The sequence below is a fragment of the Zosterops lateralis genome, assembly GCF_965231275.1.
Source record: "Zosterops lateralis genome assembly, chromosome: 4".
In the NCBI taxonomy this organism is placed as follows: Eukaryota; Metazoa; Chordata; class Aves; order Passeriformes; family Zosteropidae; genus Zosterops; species Zosterops lateralis.
In genome coordinates this window covers 3,835,140-3,850,766 of record NC_139765.1, presented here as the reverse complement: position 1 = coordinate 3,850,766, position 15,627 = coordinate 3,835,140, and the positions used below count along the sequence as shown (strand labels likewise).

The 15,627-nt window shown below is 47.4% G+C and overlaps 1 protein-coding gene and 1 long non-coding RNA gene across 2 annotated transcripts in view; one reads left to right on the top strand and one right to left on the bottom strand.

Annotated features, from left to right (window-relative positions):
- LOC310908274 overlaps positions 1-15,627 on the top strand; it is a 260,105-nt gene that overhangs the window by 58,871 nt on the left and 185,607 nt on the right. The gene's annotated exons all lie outside the window — the stretch shown is intronic.
- LOC310908518 (potassium voltage-gated channel subfamily A member 6-like) lies at positions 3,074-4,630 on the bottom strand (the record flags this gene model as incomplete). Its single annotated transcript, XM_083859632.1, has 1 exon — positions 3,074-4,630. One exon carries the CDS (start codon positions 4,628-4,630, stop codon positions 3,074-3,076), a length of 1,557 nt encoding a protein of 518 aa, XP_083715758.1.

The window sequence follows — 15,627 nt, the reverse complement described above, 5'->3', positions numbered from 1 at the left end:
CACACCTGGAAACTCACTGCTGGAAATTCCACCTGGAAACTCACTGCTGGAAATTCCACCTGAAAACTCACTGCTGGATCCCACCCAAGGGCAGGACACCTCTTTGCAAGAGGATCTGTGTAAGACCTGCTGGGATTGTGCTACCAGTGATCAGCCTCACATCTTTTTTTTTTTCCTTGCTGGAGTCTCTGTGCCCAGTCTCCTGCAGGGCTGGTCAGGAGAACAACCTGTTCTGGGCAGGGAGGGCTCCTGCCTGGCAGGGCCAGCAGGGCCAGGCCCAGGGGGACAAACGAGCACAGGAATTTTCTGACGTAGGCTCAGCGTGTCTCGTGACTCCTTCCTGAACTTGTGTTCAAACCTGAGTTTTTTATATCTTACTTCGGGGGAACTTTTTAATCAGCTGATAGACTCAGGCATAAAATATCCCCAAACATGGGCATTCTGCTGGGAGAGGGCAGCAGCCTCAAAACATCCCTCTTAAACAGCAGCTCCTTTTGCTAGTTTCTAGAAACACAAAATTTGAAGAACAGTCCCTCTCTTGGCCTCACAGTAAAGATTTCATTAAGGTGACCCTGAAACACAACTAAGAACACCACCAAGACTAAGACACACTAAGAACTGGACAACTTTTACACAAAATCAACAGAGATGCCACCAAGCCCCTCAGTCCCGCTTATTCACCAGGACAATTTACCCACCAGCTGATTACAAGAGTCAAGGGATGCAGAATGGTCCCCAAGGCTTCACAAACCTTTGCCTCAGCCCCATAAAGCAAAGAGAAATTAGGCTTTATTCAGGCAAAACCCTTCTGAGCTATGAGCCCTCACCACATCAAACTTGTGTCTCCCAGACTGAGACAAGTGGCATTTTCCTACTGATTTCAGCAAGAGAGAGAGAGAGAGAGAGCAGAGGTTTTAATATAATGGTTGTGTGCTGACCCCAGGGAGATCCCTGCACACTAAAAACATTTGAGAAGGCAACGGGACTCTGGAGAAATGGAGAAGTTAAGATTTGCACAAACAGCTTCTACCACATGAGCAGAGCCAGGATGGAGAGAGGCTACAATAAAAGCACTTTAGGCATGGAGCCACATCTCAAGACAACTGGAAACAGGCAGGGTAATGAAGGTGCAAACAGATCCCACCTCACAACCAGCTCTATAACTACAGTTTGACTGTATTAAAGGATGGGGCTTTGAGCAACCTGGTCCAGTGGAAGGTTTGGAAAGAGAAGACCTTTAAGGACCCTTCCAACCCAGGTTGTATTATGATTCTATGATATGCCTTTAGCATTCTTAGTGTTATGGCTGAAAAAACACAATGTATATCTACAAAAATCTTATTCTCTGTATTTTTGCACCTTGTTTAAGTATCACACACGTCCCATGCAATATGTGGTACATTCCAATATGCATTTCATACAGTATTAATGTAGAGGCAATAATGGCTGCCTTTGCTTTTTGTACACATGCAGATGTGTGAATGCAGAATAAACACTTAGAATTGAAACAAGAAGGACTTTTCCTTGAAGGAAAGATCTGCCAGTGGAATCTGAAAGCATCCATTTCCCTTTCTCACCTGCTGGCAGAGCTTGAAACATTTTTAAAGTTACATGTAAGGCAGAGCTGACTGAAACTAATGAAATGATCTGGGAAGCAAAACGTGTATTTGAAGATACAAATCTCTGGTCCCTTGGCAAACCCAGCACTGCAGGCCAAGCTGTGCATACTTTGCACAAATTGCTCTCATAAAACCAAGTGCAAAAACACTGCTGTCCCTCCTATCCACGAAATACCAAGAACTGGCTAGGCCAGCCATAAATACAGCAAAAGCATCTCTTCAGGGCTCGCTGTTTCTCCCCTTATTCAAAAGGTCTGGAGGATGCTGCTGGCTTTATTCAGACAGTCTAGGGAAGTTTGTATCCGTGCCAGTCTCAGTTACAAATGTTGACACGCTCACCCTGGGGCATTTTTATGCCTGTGACTTGCTAAACCAGCAGGATCCTTGCACGGCACAGGTGCAGAGCTGTCTGTGGTCAGGATTTCTCTGCCACGTCAACAAAAACGCCAACATGCAAACTTCCCTCAGCTACACAAATGCCCAATTAAAAAAAGGGCAGAGGAGTCAACTGCTCTCACATGCCCGAATACAGAGCTGGGTATCTGAAGCACAAAGCACATCTCATTAAACGCTATTGTGTGAAGATGAACCCTGCAGATAACAAATGAATTTACTCAAACACGCCTTGCAGCAGAAGGCACTTACCACTACGAAGATTAAGTTGGTACTATAAAAGCCAATTAACATCAGGGCACTGGCATAAATAAGGCTGAGATAAGCTCAAAACACAGAGAATCTTCACCAAGCCTGTTGACTGCTTTAAGCCTGTTTTTGATGCATGATGTATGGTCACAAGTAGCAAAGAGCTTTTTAGATTTATGCACCTATTTTTTTTTTCCTTTTCTTTTTTTTGAAACACACAAACCATGAGGATCTTTTTTAGCATGCCAAGGGTTGCAAAGAAGGCAGAGGCATTCTGCTTGCTGGCTTTCCCCCACAGCTGCAGAGCTCCCTGCCATCCCGGCTGCAGCGTTTCCATTATTCAAAGGCAATGGCATGGCAGGCGTGACTGATCCCACAGCCAAGGGCACTGCGCTGGCACAGGGACTGAGAGCACGGCTCCAGCCAGATGTTTGTAGCCCCTTTTAACTGTTTACTCTGCTGAATGCTTCTGCTGAAGTGGTGGCAAGGGTTTCTCTGCTAGTGGAGCAAGGAGACTTGGTTTCGGAGCAAATGCTGGATGAAAGCAGTCATCAACAGCAGAGAAAGAAATGCACAAGGGAGTGGGGATGACAGCTAGCACTCCACGGAATAAAGCAAGAACATTTCTGGCTGCACACAGTAATGAGAAACAGCAAATCAGGCCAGAAGAGCCCATTATCACAATCATTCTGTTTACGGTATCACAATTCACAGTCTGGCATGTAAATGCTGAATAGATCCAGCTGCTTGCAGGAAGACAACTGTAACAGCAGCTTGCAGCTCCGTGTCTGGACCCAGGACAACAAAACCCATCACACCTCTGTCAGCATTTTCTTCTCTTTATATCCCTGGTTATTGGGAGGGATGAAGTTGGAATATTTCATGGACTCCAGGTCTTCTGCTTCCAGGAATTCAGATTTGCTGAGGGACTGGTTACTGTCCCCTTTCTTGGGCTCAGAGAAGGGTGACTGTTGCTGGCCACAGGTGACGTGGGTGTACTGGCACTGCTCCTCGTGGTCAGTCTCTCGGTGGTAGAAGTAGTTGAAGTTGGACACGATGACAGGGACAGGCAGGGCAATGGTGAGCACCCCTGCAATGGCACACAAGGAGCCCACAATCTTGCCCCCAATGGTCATGGGATACATGTCCCCATAGCCCACGGTGGTCATGGACACCACGGCCCACCAGAAAGCGTCAGGGATGCTGGTGAACAGCGAGTCGGGGTCGTCAGTCTCTGCAAAGTAGACAGCGCTGGAGAAGAGGATCACCCCAATGAAGAGGAAGAAGATGAGGAGGCCCAGCTCCCTCATGCTGGCCTGGAGAGTCTTCCCTAAGATCTGCAGCCCCTTGGAGTGCCGGGAGAGCTTGAAGATCCTGAAGACCCTGACCAGGCGGATGACCCTGAGGATGGCCAGGGACATGGCTTGCTGCTGGCCCCCATTGTTGCTGCTGCTCCCGGGCTGCTGCTTCTGCTGCTGCTGCTGGGCCAGCTCGGTGCCCAGGGTGATGAAGTAGGGGATGATGGCCACGATGTCGATGATGTTCATGATGTTGCGGGAGAACTCGGGCTTGCTGGGGCAGGCGAAGAAGCGCACCAGGAGCTCGAAGGAGAACCAGATGATGCACAGGGTCTCGATGAGGAAAAAAGGGTCTGTGAAGAAGGGGCCGGAGCCGGCGGCGGGACGAAGAGGGGGGGGAGTCCCGCTCGGGGGCGGCAGCGGCGGCAGCAGCAGCGCCTCGTCCCCGAGCTGTGCGGCCTCCCCGAAGCCGGGCTGGGGGCCCTTGGGCTCCTGGCGGAACTCGGGCAGGGTCTCCAGGCAGAAGATGACGATGGAGATGAGGATGACCAGCACGGAGACGATGGCGATGGCCCGGGCCGGCCCGGAGCTCTCGGGGTACTCAAAGAGCAGCCACACCTGGCGCTGGAAGTGATGCTGAGGCAGAGGCTTCTCCTCCTCTTGGATGAAACCCTCATCCTCCCGGAAGGTCTCGATAGCCTCCTGGCCCAGCTGGTAGAAGCGGATCTCCTCCAGGAAGATGTCGAGGGGCACATGGACCGGCCGGCGGAGCCTCCCCCCGGACTGGTAATAATAGAGGATGGCGTCGAAGCTGGGCCGGTTTCGGTCGAAGAAATACTCGTTGCGGAGCGGGTCGAAGTATCGCACCCTGCGGCTGGGGTCCCCCAGCAGCGTGTCGGGGAAGATGGACAGGGTCCGCAGCTGCGTCTCGAAGCGCAGCCCGGAGATGTTGATGACCAGGCGCTCGCTGCTGCAGCAGCTGCCGCCGCTCCGCTCCTCGCCCGCCGCCTCCGCCTCCGCCTCGCCGCCCGCCCGCGGGGCCGCCAGCGCCAGCGGCTCCTCCGCCCGCATCCTTCCCTTCCCTTCCCTTCCCTTCCTTCCCTTCCTCGCCTGCCCTTCTGCCTCGCCCCGCTCGCCTCCTTCAGCGCCCGCCGCCCGCCTCCTCCATCCGCCTGTTGCGCCTCGCTGGCGGCTCCTCCTCCGGCGGACACACGCACGGACAGACACACGGACACACAGGGGACACGGGCGCGGTGTCACACGCGCGGGGAGGACAGGGACACACAGACAGACACACGCACAGCGCCGACACGCTCGGCTACAGAGGGATGCGCGCACCCGCCGACGGGGGATGCTCGCCACACCTCTCCCCCTTCCTCCCCGCCCCAAGCTCCAGGAGAGCCAGGTTTTGGGGGGAGAGACCCCCCGAGGGCTCAGCAACAGCCTCCGCCCTTCTTTCGCCCACCTCTCCCCGCTGGAATGGTGCCCTTGTCCCTTCAGGCGAAGCCCCGCCGGGGGATGTCCAGCCCCACCGGCTCCGGGCAGGGCTCAGAGCTCAGAGCTCAGCCCCGGGACCAGCCTGACCCCGGTGCTGTTCCCGTCCCCGCCGCAGGCTGGAGTTGACCTTGAGGCAGTGGCTCCGTGCCTGTGGCTCGCGGAGTGAACCTCCATTTATAAATGTCATCGCCGTGATGCAAAAGCGCCGCGGTGGCTTCGGACCAGCCGCGGGTGGAGACGACCTGTGATGGTAAACAGGGGGGCGAGGAGCGGGGAAAGACACAGGTAAAGGCAGTTTCTCTCCTCCTTTGGGGTGGAGCGAGTTTGTGTCTTTTCCTTTTTTTTTTTTTTTTTTTTTTTTTTTTTTTGGGGGGGGTCCACACAGTCAGCCCTAAGTCCCTCCAAAACCACAATATGCATTTCACAATTTCACAAGCAATCAGAGCTCTTTTGGATTTAGGAACCTGTGGCTTTGCCCCATCCCCCGTCACGCTCAGCATTTGAAAGCTCAGAGAAAACTCACGACGCTGTACTTTACTTTTCTCTCCTGAAACAACCCGAAAATGGGGCTAACAGGTGCCTCCGCTCCCATCCCTCCCAGGACCAAAGTCTGGCTTTTCCCTTGAAAGCCTTTTGTCGGTGCTAAACGTTATTAACCAGGCTTTTATCATCGCAGCATCTTGATGCCTTTGCTGGCTGCAAGCCATGTGCTTAGCCTACACCATCTCTTAGCAGCACGGCTCTAGAGGAAAACATTCCCTTTTTTTTACCTCTCCCTCCTCCCAATCCCTCCTGACTAGCTGGCGATTCCTGCTTCAGGCTCTGCACATTTTGACTTGCTTTCTTTGGTTCTATTCTCAGGAAGGTGGTGAATATGATTTAAGTGTCACTTAATCCCCTTTCCTTTCTTACTCATTAGCATTGAAGACGGCTCTTGCAAAAAAAAAAAAAAAAAAAAAAAAAAAAAAAAAAAGCTTTTTTTTTTTTCATTTATGGCTGTCACACGAGGAAGACAATTTTTCTTTCATATTATACATAATTGGGGTATGGCAGCCAGATGAAAAGGGCTTTGCTGGAGAATATACCTATTATTTGAAAAAAAAATAATAAAATCAAAAAAAAGAATCGATGTTTGCTTTTGTAATAGTAAAATGCTTCTTGCTGAAATTTCTTTTTTCAATTATTAAAATGAATTATTCATTCCCAGGATTACTTGAATCATAATTATGATTTATTCATTTGCAGGGTTAACTATTGAGAAGTCCCATCCAAACAGCTTTGGAGAGGGGGATGGGAAAGCTCTAAGAGGACACACACAGGGCACAGAGCTCACCCTGCGCTGGGTTTGAAGCTTCAATCAGCAGAGCAGAGACAGCGTGGAGCTCCAGCACGGTTTGCAGGACCATTTTCCAGACATCCCACAGCTCCTGGTTTCCCGTTCCCTGGGCGAGCAGACACAGAGATGCTCTGGGCATCCCCATCCCTCCCAACCCTGCTGCCACAGCACTCAGGACCACCTGGGCTTGCTCCTGACAGCCCTTCAGAATCCTCTGCCCTTCCTTTTGAAGCACTGATTTAGAAGAATTAAAGACCTTAGTTAAAATAAATATCACTGAGGTAAGGGAGTTAAAACTTCCCTTTTGATAACAGAAGCCAGACTGAAGGAACTGATAAATCATTGAAGGAACCGATAAATCAGGGAAGCTGTCAAACTAGGCTTTGGCACCCTGAATAATCAATAGACCCCATGAATACAATACCATCATAAATCAAACAGTCCTGGAAAAACAGGATTCAGCTGTCAAAGGTTAAAAAGTCAAAGAGAGGAAGACCCATCTTACTTCATCATTTTAGGACCCTACCCTATAAAAAAGACCACCGACCCATTTTAAAGAACAAACTACACATGCTTAATGGCTTTTTGGGCTAATTACCATAGGAAGCGGGGAATGGGATGTACCAGAGTTAGGAATATGCATTTGTGTTTTGGGTATTCAATACCTCTGTGCATAAAAGACCCTGTGACCATCTGTAAATTGTGGTGTATATTTGGGAGTGATCCCGCACGCTGCCCAGTGTCGTAATAAACACACACTTTCTAACTTTAAACTGTTAGAGAGAGTCTTTGTCCATCATAGTTGGATATTGGTATTAGATAAATATCCATAGTTTTTTAATGATTCACTTTGGTGTGCTCACAGTGCACCTCGGGCTGGGTGTCGGAGCCCCAAGCCCCGGCAGTGTGCAGCACAACTCTGCACCGCGGTGCCTGTGCAGACACACCCCTCACTTCTATATTAAGAGGCGACACCAGCTGCCACCATTCAGCCTCCCTGCAGATCCTGCTGGGCCAGCAGTTCCCCCTGGCACACGGTTTTGCAGATCTGGAGGCAAGGGAGACACGGAGATGTCAGCGGGGGGACAAGGACAGTGTCCCCAAAAGCCACACTGCTGCACTATAAAGCTCCCTTGGAGAGAGATTTGGGTGCTGGCTTGGAAGTCAACACCACGAGGCCAGTGCCACTGAGCTCCTCTTTGAGGCAGTGTCTGTGATCACACCTGTCGTGGTTTGAAAGCAAAATGAGTGAGAGGCTCCAAGTCAGAGATACAATTTCACAAGAAGAAAGGTAAAAAGGTAAAAATAAAATAAAATAAATGCAATAACACAAAGGACCACTAACAGAGTCAGAACACAACCTGAGCAGGATGGTGGAAGCAGTCCAGGTGAGGTGCTCTTCCTGAAGTAGCAATCCTGTAGAAAGGTCTGGGAGCTCTGCTCCTCTGGGAATCCAGTGGGTCAGGGCTGCTTGTCCTGTCCCAAATCCCAGATTCTCTCCAGGTGGGAATGCTTGGCTCCTCCCCCTGGGCAGAGCATCTCCCAATGGGATGAGGAGTCGTGCAGTGGCTCCTTGATGGCCCATTAAACAGAGATAACTCCTGGAGGGAGTTCCCTGTGAGTCCTGGGCAAGGCATTGATGGGCCATGAGCAGAAGAGCCCAAAGGAGGGGCCTGGGAAAACACTGCCCCACCTGGTTTAACAGTTCATGAAGATGGTGATAGAATAAATACTTTGTGTACATCCTACACTACAACCCAGGACAACATCTCCAAGCCCAGGTCTGGCACCTCGCTGTGGTTCAAGAGTTTATGATGACCACATTCTCCCTCAGGCTGTATTGGGCATTAATGCCAAGGTGCACAAAAATCCCTTCAGAGATTCGTGGGGAAAATCATTCTGACTAGCACAGGACATCCAGTTCTGGGCTCTCATCCTGCTCCAAAAACTGGAGGGACATTGTTCTCCCAGGCCTGGTCCATGCAGGCACTATCAGTCTGCAGCACAGGAGTTCAGTTTCAACCATTCCCTTGGATGCATCCCCAAAAGTGGCTCAGCATTTTGGGTAACATTGCCACCCTTTGGATTTCCTTTAGCTCCCTTTTGCAGGATTTGATGTGATCAGCACTGCAGCTGCCCAAAATGTTGTGTCTGTGTAGCATTTCCTCAGGAAAGCCAAACCCAGAGACCCTCACTCCAAAACTAAGGTATCCCAAGTGGGAATTCAGGTTTGAGGCTGGGGCATGCAAAGCTTCTCAGCCACTTCCTTGTCTTCCTGCATTTCCCAGTTACCCTGTTGTCTCCTAAACTTTCCAAGTCCCTCCTCCACAGCTCCAGTGCTGGTCTTCTGCTTCTCACATTCAGATGACTTTTCCCAGTTATGGAGCTTCTCATCCCTATAACCCTGCTATAGTTTCTTCACTTGCTTGCAGCCCAGTAGCAAAATACTTTTCATATCCCTTTTCTGGAAGTCCTTTTGGGGCTGAAGGCTGCCCAGAAAGTGCTGGAGATGTTAGCTGACCACTGGGCCTTCATCAGAAACAGCTTTGACATGCTTTGCTCATGGGACATCTTGTAACACCCCCACCAAATGAAGGAACAAAGAAAAACACCTTCCATACCTGCAGTATATTTTGGTGATCAATGCACCTCTAAAATAATCCATCAACACCTTCACACACAGCTTGGGAGGCACAACAGAACCTCCCACAGGCTGGGGGCCCTGGGGTAGGATTCATTTCCCAGGAGCCAAAATATTCCACACATCAAACGAATCCCCACAGTCTAAAAAGAGCAATAGACAGGGAAAATAATTTAAAAAAATAAAAAATGCAATAGCTGGCAGAGCATACCCATTTGAAATGGTAATTTACACTTATGCACTGTACCAATTACAGCCAGCTTCATACTTCCCTTCTTACTCAGAGCCATAAATCTATAAATGAGAGTGCTGAACAGGGGAGGAAAGCAGAATCAGCTTTAGCCCTGGAGCTGTTAGGCACACCACTCGGAAACAGGAATTCTCCTGGTTTGTTCTCTCATGAGAAAGCAGGAGAAACCTGAAGGATGTGTATTAACATCCTTCCAGGCATCAGAGAATCAACTGCTGCACCATCAATTGTTCGTGGTCAGAGCCCTGAGTGCCTTCAGCCTCTTTATTCTACTTGAAGTGAAGGCCTGGGTTTGAAGCATTGCTCTGCATCTCACAGAATGCCAGACTCACTTAGGATAAGAAAGAGCAGTGATTTCACTGCATATGGGCAATGAAACCTTGCCTTTCCTATTTGTTTTACACTCCAAGAGGAAAGAAAATACACAAAGAACTCTCAACTCGTGTAACTGCAGGTCTCAAAGCACCAGATGGCAACAAGGTGAGGAGGGTTGGGGCATGTAACAACACCCACGTTATCCAACATGACTTCATGCATCACCACAACGAGCAGGGATAAAAAAAATTGCCAGTTTTCTCAAAATAGACGTAACCCTGATTTATTCTCTGATGGGAAATCATCAGTCCCAGTCCTAGAATCACAGAATGGTTGGAAGGGATCTTTAAGACCATCCTGTGGGATGGGCAGGGGGACATGTTCCCTTAGTCCAGGCTGCTCAGAGCCTCATGCAGCCAGTCCAGTTCTGGGTGTCTCAGTTCAGGAAGGACATTGAGTGCTGTGTCCAGCTCTGGCCCCTCAGTTTAGGAAGGACACTGAGACACTTGTTGCCTCCTCTGGATGTGCTCGAGGCTGGTGAGGGGCTGGGAACACAAACCCTGTGAGGAACAGCTGAGGGAGCTGGGGTTGTTTAGCCTGGAGAAAAGGAGACTCAGAGGTGACTTTATCACTCTCCACAACTCCTTGAAGGGTGGCTGTGCTCAGGCAGGGCTGGTCTCTTTCTCCAGGCAGCAACTGACAGAAGGAGAGGACACGATCTCAATCGGCATCAAGGGAAATACAGGTTGGATATTAGGAAGAAGTTTTTCATTGAAAGAGTGATTAAATACTGGAATTGTCTGCCAGGGGAGGTGGTGGAGTCACCATCCCTGGATGTGTTTAAAAAAAGACTGGATGGGGCCATTATCTAGTTGAGGTGTCAGGGCTGGGTTGGACTCAATGATCTTGAAGGTCTCTTCCAACCTACACATTCTGGGATTCTGTGGAGAGCCCTGGAGACACAGCTCCCAGCCTGCCACCTGTTACCCCATCCCTCCCTGCCAGGAGCAGCAGGTCTTGGCCAGCCAGAACAGTCTCTCCACTGGGATGGGAAACACCTGGTCTTTCCAGAGCTAAGAAATCCTCAGGGATTCCCATAGTAAAGCTCTGACAAGTCTCTAAAGTAATACATGTTTAAAAAAAAAATAAATGCATAGAGTGAATTTCTTCAAGGATGGCAGAAAGCACCATGACGTCAGAATAGCCTCCCTGCCAAATTTTCTGGCTCTGCTCAAAAATCAGGAGAGCTTTGTAGCAAAAAGAATGTAATAACTTCTGACAGGCAGAGCAAAATATTTTCCACCAACTTTGTTTCAGAGACAGCCAAATCCTTTTTTTCTCCCCCCTGGTTTGTTTTAGCAGAAGCTTTCCAAACAAAATGAAGCAAGCAAATTAGCTCAGAGGTAGACAAGCAGCATGAAAAAAAAATCTTATTTAAGCAGTCTTAAGATCAACAAGAAACCTTCCAGCTGGGGCAGAGAGGGCTTTACCAGACTCCTCAAGCATAACAGTAGTGTGATCATTGAACTTAGTATTTTGGGATTATTATTACTGAATATAAACCAAATTCAATTAAAGCTCAACCTGATGTACAAAACCCAGCACCAAACTAAATCCATTCACACAGCCTTCCCACCCTCTTGGTTATAAAGAGTAGAAATAACTTCTCCTCTTCTTGACCACTGAAACACGAAGTCAATCTTCAAACACACAGCAATAAAAACCAGATGTAAGATCGGCTCTGTAGGAAAAGGCATCTCTTCCCCTGCATGAAAATTGCTGAAAAGCAGTAGGGCATTGCAACGAAGCTGAATAAAAAATGCAAGAGTCACAGATAAGGTGAGGATGAAAAATATCTGACAGGAATCGCCCATGCAAAAATCATCTGTGTCTGCTCCTGGACTTTCTGGAAACCACTGGAGAGCCACAAATTCTATTCTTTCAGTCTGAATCAGATTTCAGGGTAAGAGGAACTGGCTCCATAAGTAAACAGGCAAAAAAAAAAAAAAAAGAAAAGGAAAAAAATAAGGAAAGCTAATACATAAATTGCTCAGTGAGGTAGAGTAGGTAGAGAAAAAGGACAAGAAAAAAGTCTTAGGTGCTCACTGCTTTTTGTTTTTGGGGTTTTTTTTCTCTTTAGTTTTCCCAGCAATGTTGCCTCCCTTGTTTTATCAGGAATAGTTTTGTCTCCTCCTTAAATGTCCATTATCTAGGAAACAAAAGCCATTGCACTTCCCTGGCTACACTCTGTGCGACAACTTAATGGAATCTGAACAGTGTGTTAAACTGCAATGGAAGAGAGCTATGTTGCAAATTTGCCTGATAGGAGACCTCCAATTTCAGGTCTTTTCAATATTTAGAACTTGGCAGAGTCACAGTTTTAAGCACTAGATGCAGTTTAAAGCCTTCTGTGTCAACCTTGGGAGAACTTTGCTGTAAAACCTCTTTGAGAGCAGGGGTTTCCAAGGAAAAGGTGTTTTCTCCAAGCTCCAGCTGCTGCTTGCAGAACACATCCACAGCACCAACATGTAATTATCCAAATGGGATGTGATCAACCTGAAGGAAACGCTCATCAAAAGTGGAAGAAGAGTTTCAGGATCACCAGGAGCCAAGGAAAAAAGCTCTCTGTCCTAGTGCTTGTGTCAAACTATAGACATGTAGCTGACACCAGGTTAAACCAAGGTTTTGGGCTCTGGGCACAGCCCAAAACAGTGAATCACTCTTTTTTTCCATGACATCTCTCCTATTAGATCTGTCTTACCCACTTATATCCAACAGTTTCCTAATGGTTGCCAAACCAGGCATCAACTCTTGGGAGGAGGAACATCAGCAGCACAGCAGCACCACTTGCATTTTTCTGTTTTTAAACCCACCCTGAACAGGCACAGGTTGCCTGTAAAACAAACCTTCCCAAACCACCCTTTGGAAATTAATGAGAAATCCATAAAAATTAACTTTTTATAGCATAACCAGGTCTAGGCTTGCTCTGAACTTGTCAGCACCCAATGGACTGTGATTGTAAAGAGCAAATACGCCACAATCTTGGACTCAGGAGAAGCCTTTTATAGTAACTTAGGTGCTGTTGGAGGGACAAGAATGGGAGCAGTTTTCCATGGCTGGTGGAATCCATCTGACCTCTTTTGGAATCACTGGGAGAGAGCTTGGCATGTCAGTGTTTCCAGGCTCTAACCCTTCTGAGGGCTTTCCTGATGAATATTTTTTTGCAAAATGCTGTTCCCAGCACAAGACTCAAGCAAAATTCCTTGATTATAATGTTGATGCTCAATTCTTTAGAAAGAAAGGAGTGGGAAAAAACATCTCCCTCAGCCTCAGTTCTCTCTCCCAAGACTGATAAAATTTTAAGTTTTTTACTCTTAATAACCAGAGCTATAAAAGCCCTTTTCCTCTCAAAATATCTAACATCTCTTTAATAACATGTAATGAAGAGGATGTGGTTGAATAATGCAATTCTTTTGCCCCAGTTCTAATACTATTTTTTTATAGTGCTCATCTAAATCACTAAAAGGAATTAATATTTTATTGTTTTCTATGAAAAATGTATAATGCCTTTCCCATAGCAAGGTTTCAAACTCCACTTGCTTCAGTTCAGACTGGAATTCTTTTCTGATTTTGCTCTCACTGAAATCAACAATCCTCTGTGGGAAAATACCTAAATTATTTGTTAAAAGACGAAGAGGAGCCTTAAATTTATCATGAAAGCTGTTTTTCAATTTGAGCCATAAAGGCACTGTCATATTTTAGTTCCACAGCCCTGAAAACCTGGAGATTTCAGCTCCTGTTTACACACATCACATTCCAACCCTTTCTAGAACTCTGCTTTGAGTAGCCCCTGATTTTTAGGAAAAGCTTTCTTTATAGATCAACTTTATCAAACCTTTTCCTGTTATACATCCCTGCCTGTGTCATGGGCCAGTCAAACCCTTGGAACCAAAATATTTGCCAACAAGACTTTATCAATTAAACAAACATAACTGAATTGACAGGTCTGTGGAACCAAAACTATTGCTCACATTTTGGTGTTGGAGGAAAAACAAGGAACCTCACTTGAATTTCAGAAGAGCTTAAGCATCCCTAAAGCAGCCAGATTCACTGCCAGACAGCTAAAAATAAATGAAATATTCTGGACTTCTAAAAAGCAAACAAAACCCCTCTTATTTCCCAGTAGGTTCTCAGGAGCAGCTTCTCTGGGATTTTTCCCAAGGGAACCATTTCACCTAAGGACAGTGATCCCAATCCTGCAGATTTTTACCCTGCTGAGAAGAGCTCTTTAATCTTTTTAGCATAACTAGCACCTAGCTTGAGGAATGGATTGACTAAATGATCAGGAAATGTGGAATTTTGAACTTCAGATCATTTGTGGAGACATTGCTATTAATATTTAAGAATAATAATTAAAAAAAAAAAAAAAAAAGCCATAGATCAGCTCAGGACAGAAATAGCATTAACTGCACTTCATTTTGTGAGGCATTTCGAGCTGTCATCAGAGCCAGCTATTGGAATGGAGCCTTAAAGATCACATCTATTTCTGTAAGCCCAAAATGACCCATAATTCTGCAAACGCTGAGATAATTCTGCAAACGCTGAGCTCTTTGCAGCACCTGATGCTCAGGCTGTGGAGATCATTGCAGCCCAATCAAACACTCCCTGTGTGCTCCGAAACAACGTACCAGGGAGGTTATATGAAAACAAAACAAAACAAAACAAAACAAAAATAAAAAAATTTCCAGGCCTTCAGAGAAAGAAATCATGGCAAGAGCCTTTCTCTGCAAAAAAAGAGAAAGAGCCAGTCCTCTCTCCCAAGTACATCCCCCAGGAACACAGGAAGGCTCAGGCTGCTTTCCACTCCACTGGGCCCTTTTGGCAGATGTTTCTGCAAAGGTAATGCAAGAACATGTCCTGAAAAAGGAACTCCAGCCTCCTTGTAGAGGCAGCACTGACCTGAGAGTCATTCCTCTGTCTGTACCATTAGAAGGACATTGGTGCTACTGAAAACCCACTTAATGGATTTGCCTCCAGCATTCCTTCAATTACATGTAAGCCTACCCAGCCTGCAGGGACAGATTCAGAGAGGTTTCTGTGGCTGTGCTGTTCCTGCTCTGAGGAGATGTCTCATCTGCTGTTTATCTCTGACTTGTGGGGAGATTGCAGTTGGATCCAGGTGAGCAGAGCACTGTGACAGCAAAGCAACATCAAACTGCTCAGCCCCTCAGCACCTGGAGGGAGCCCACAAAAAAAAGATGTGGGGAGACTTTTTACAAGGAGATGTAGTGACAGGACAAAGGGGGATGGATTTAAACAGAGGAGGGTTAGATTGGATATTGGGAAGAAATTATCCTCTGTGAGGATGGTGAGGCCCTGGCACAGGTTTCCCAGAGCAGCTGTGGCTGCCCCATCCCTGGAAGTGTCCAAGGCCAGGCTGGATGGGGCTCTGAGCAACCTGGGATAGTGGAAGGTGTCCCTGCTCATGACAGGGGCTGGAACAAGATGATCTTAAAGGTCTCTTCCAACCCAAACCATTCCATGATTCTATGTCCACTCTTGGCTCATGTCAGATGAATTCACCTGAGGAACCTAAAGGAACAGCATGTGCTGGTCTTCCACTTTGTATCACTTCACTGCACCAGAAATACACCTGTGGACATTCTAAGTGCTTGTCATTAAGGGGTTTGGTGCCTTATCTATGCATTTCTTTCTTCTCCCATTTTCCCTGCCTGGTCCTGAGCAGAAAGAGGATTCAACAGTGGTTGTTTATAAGAACCATAAGGCTGAGCAACAGCCTCCTGTGTCTTTCTGCTTTGCCCTTTCCCAGTGCCTGGCTTCCAAGGATGCTGCTGAGTGGAACAGGCGGGGAGGTGGCTGCTGTTCAGCCCCACCTGGCAGCTGCTCCTGAGTTTCCTCTGAGCAGAGAGCCAAGGATCACTCCCTCTACTCATCCTAGACAGGGAGAAATTAAAAGCTTTCTTGGCATCAAATCTAGGCTGATGATGATGCCTAATAATATGCATTTT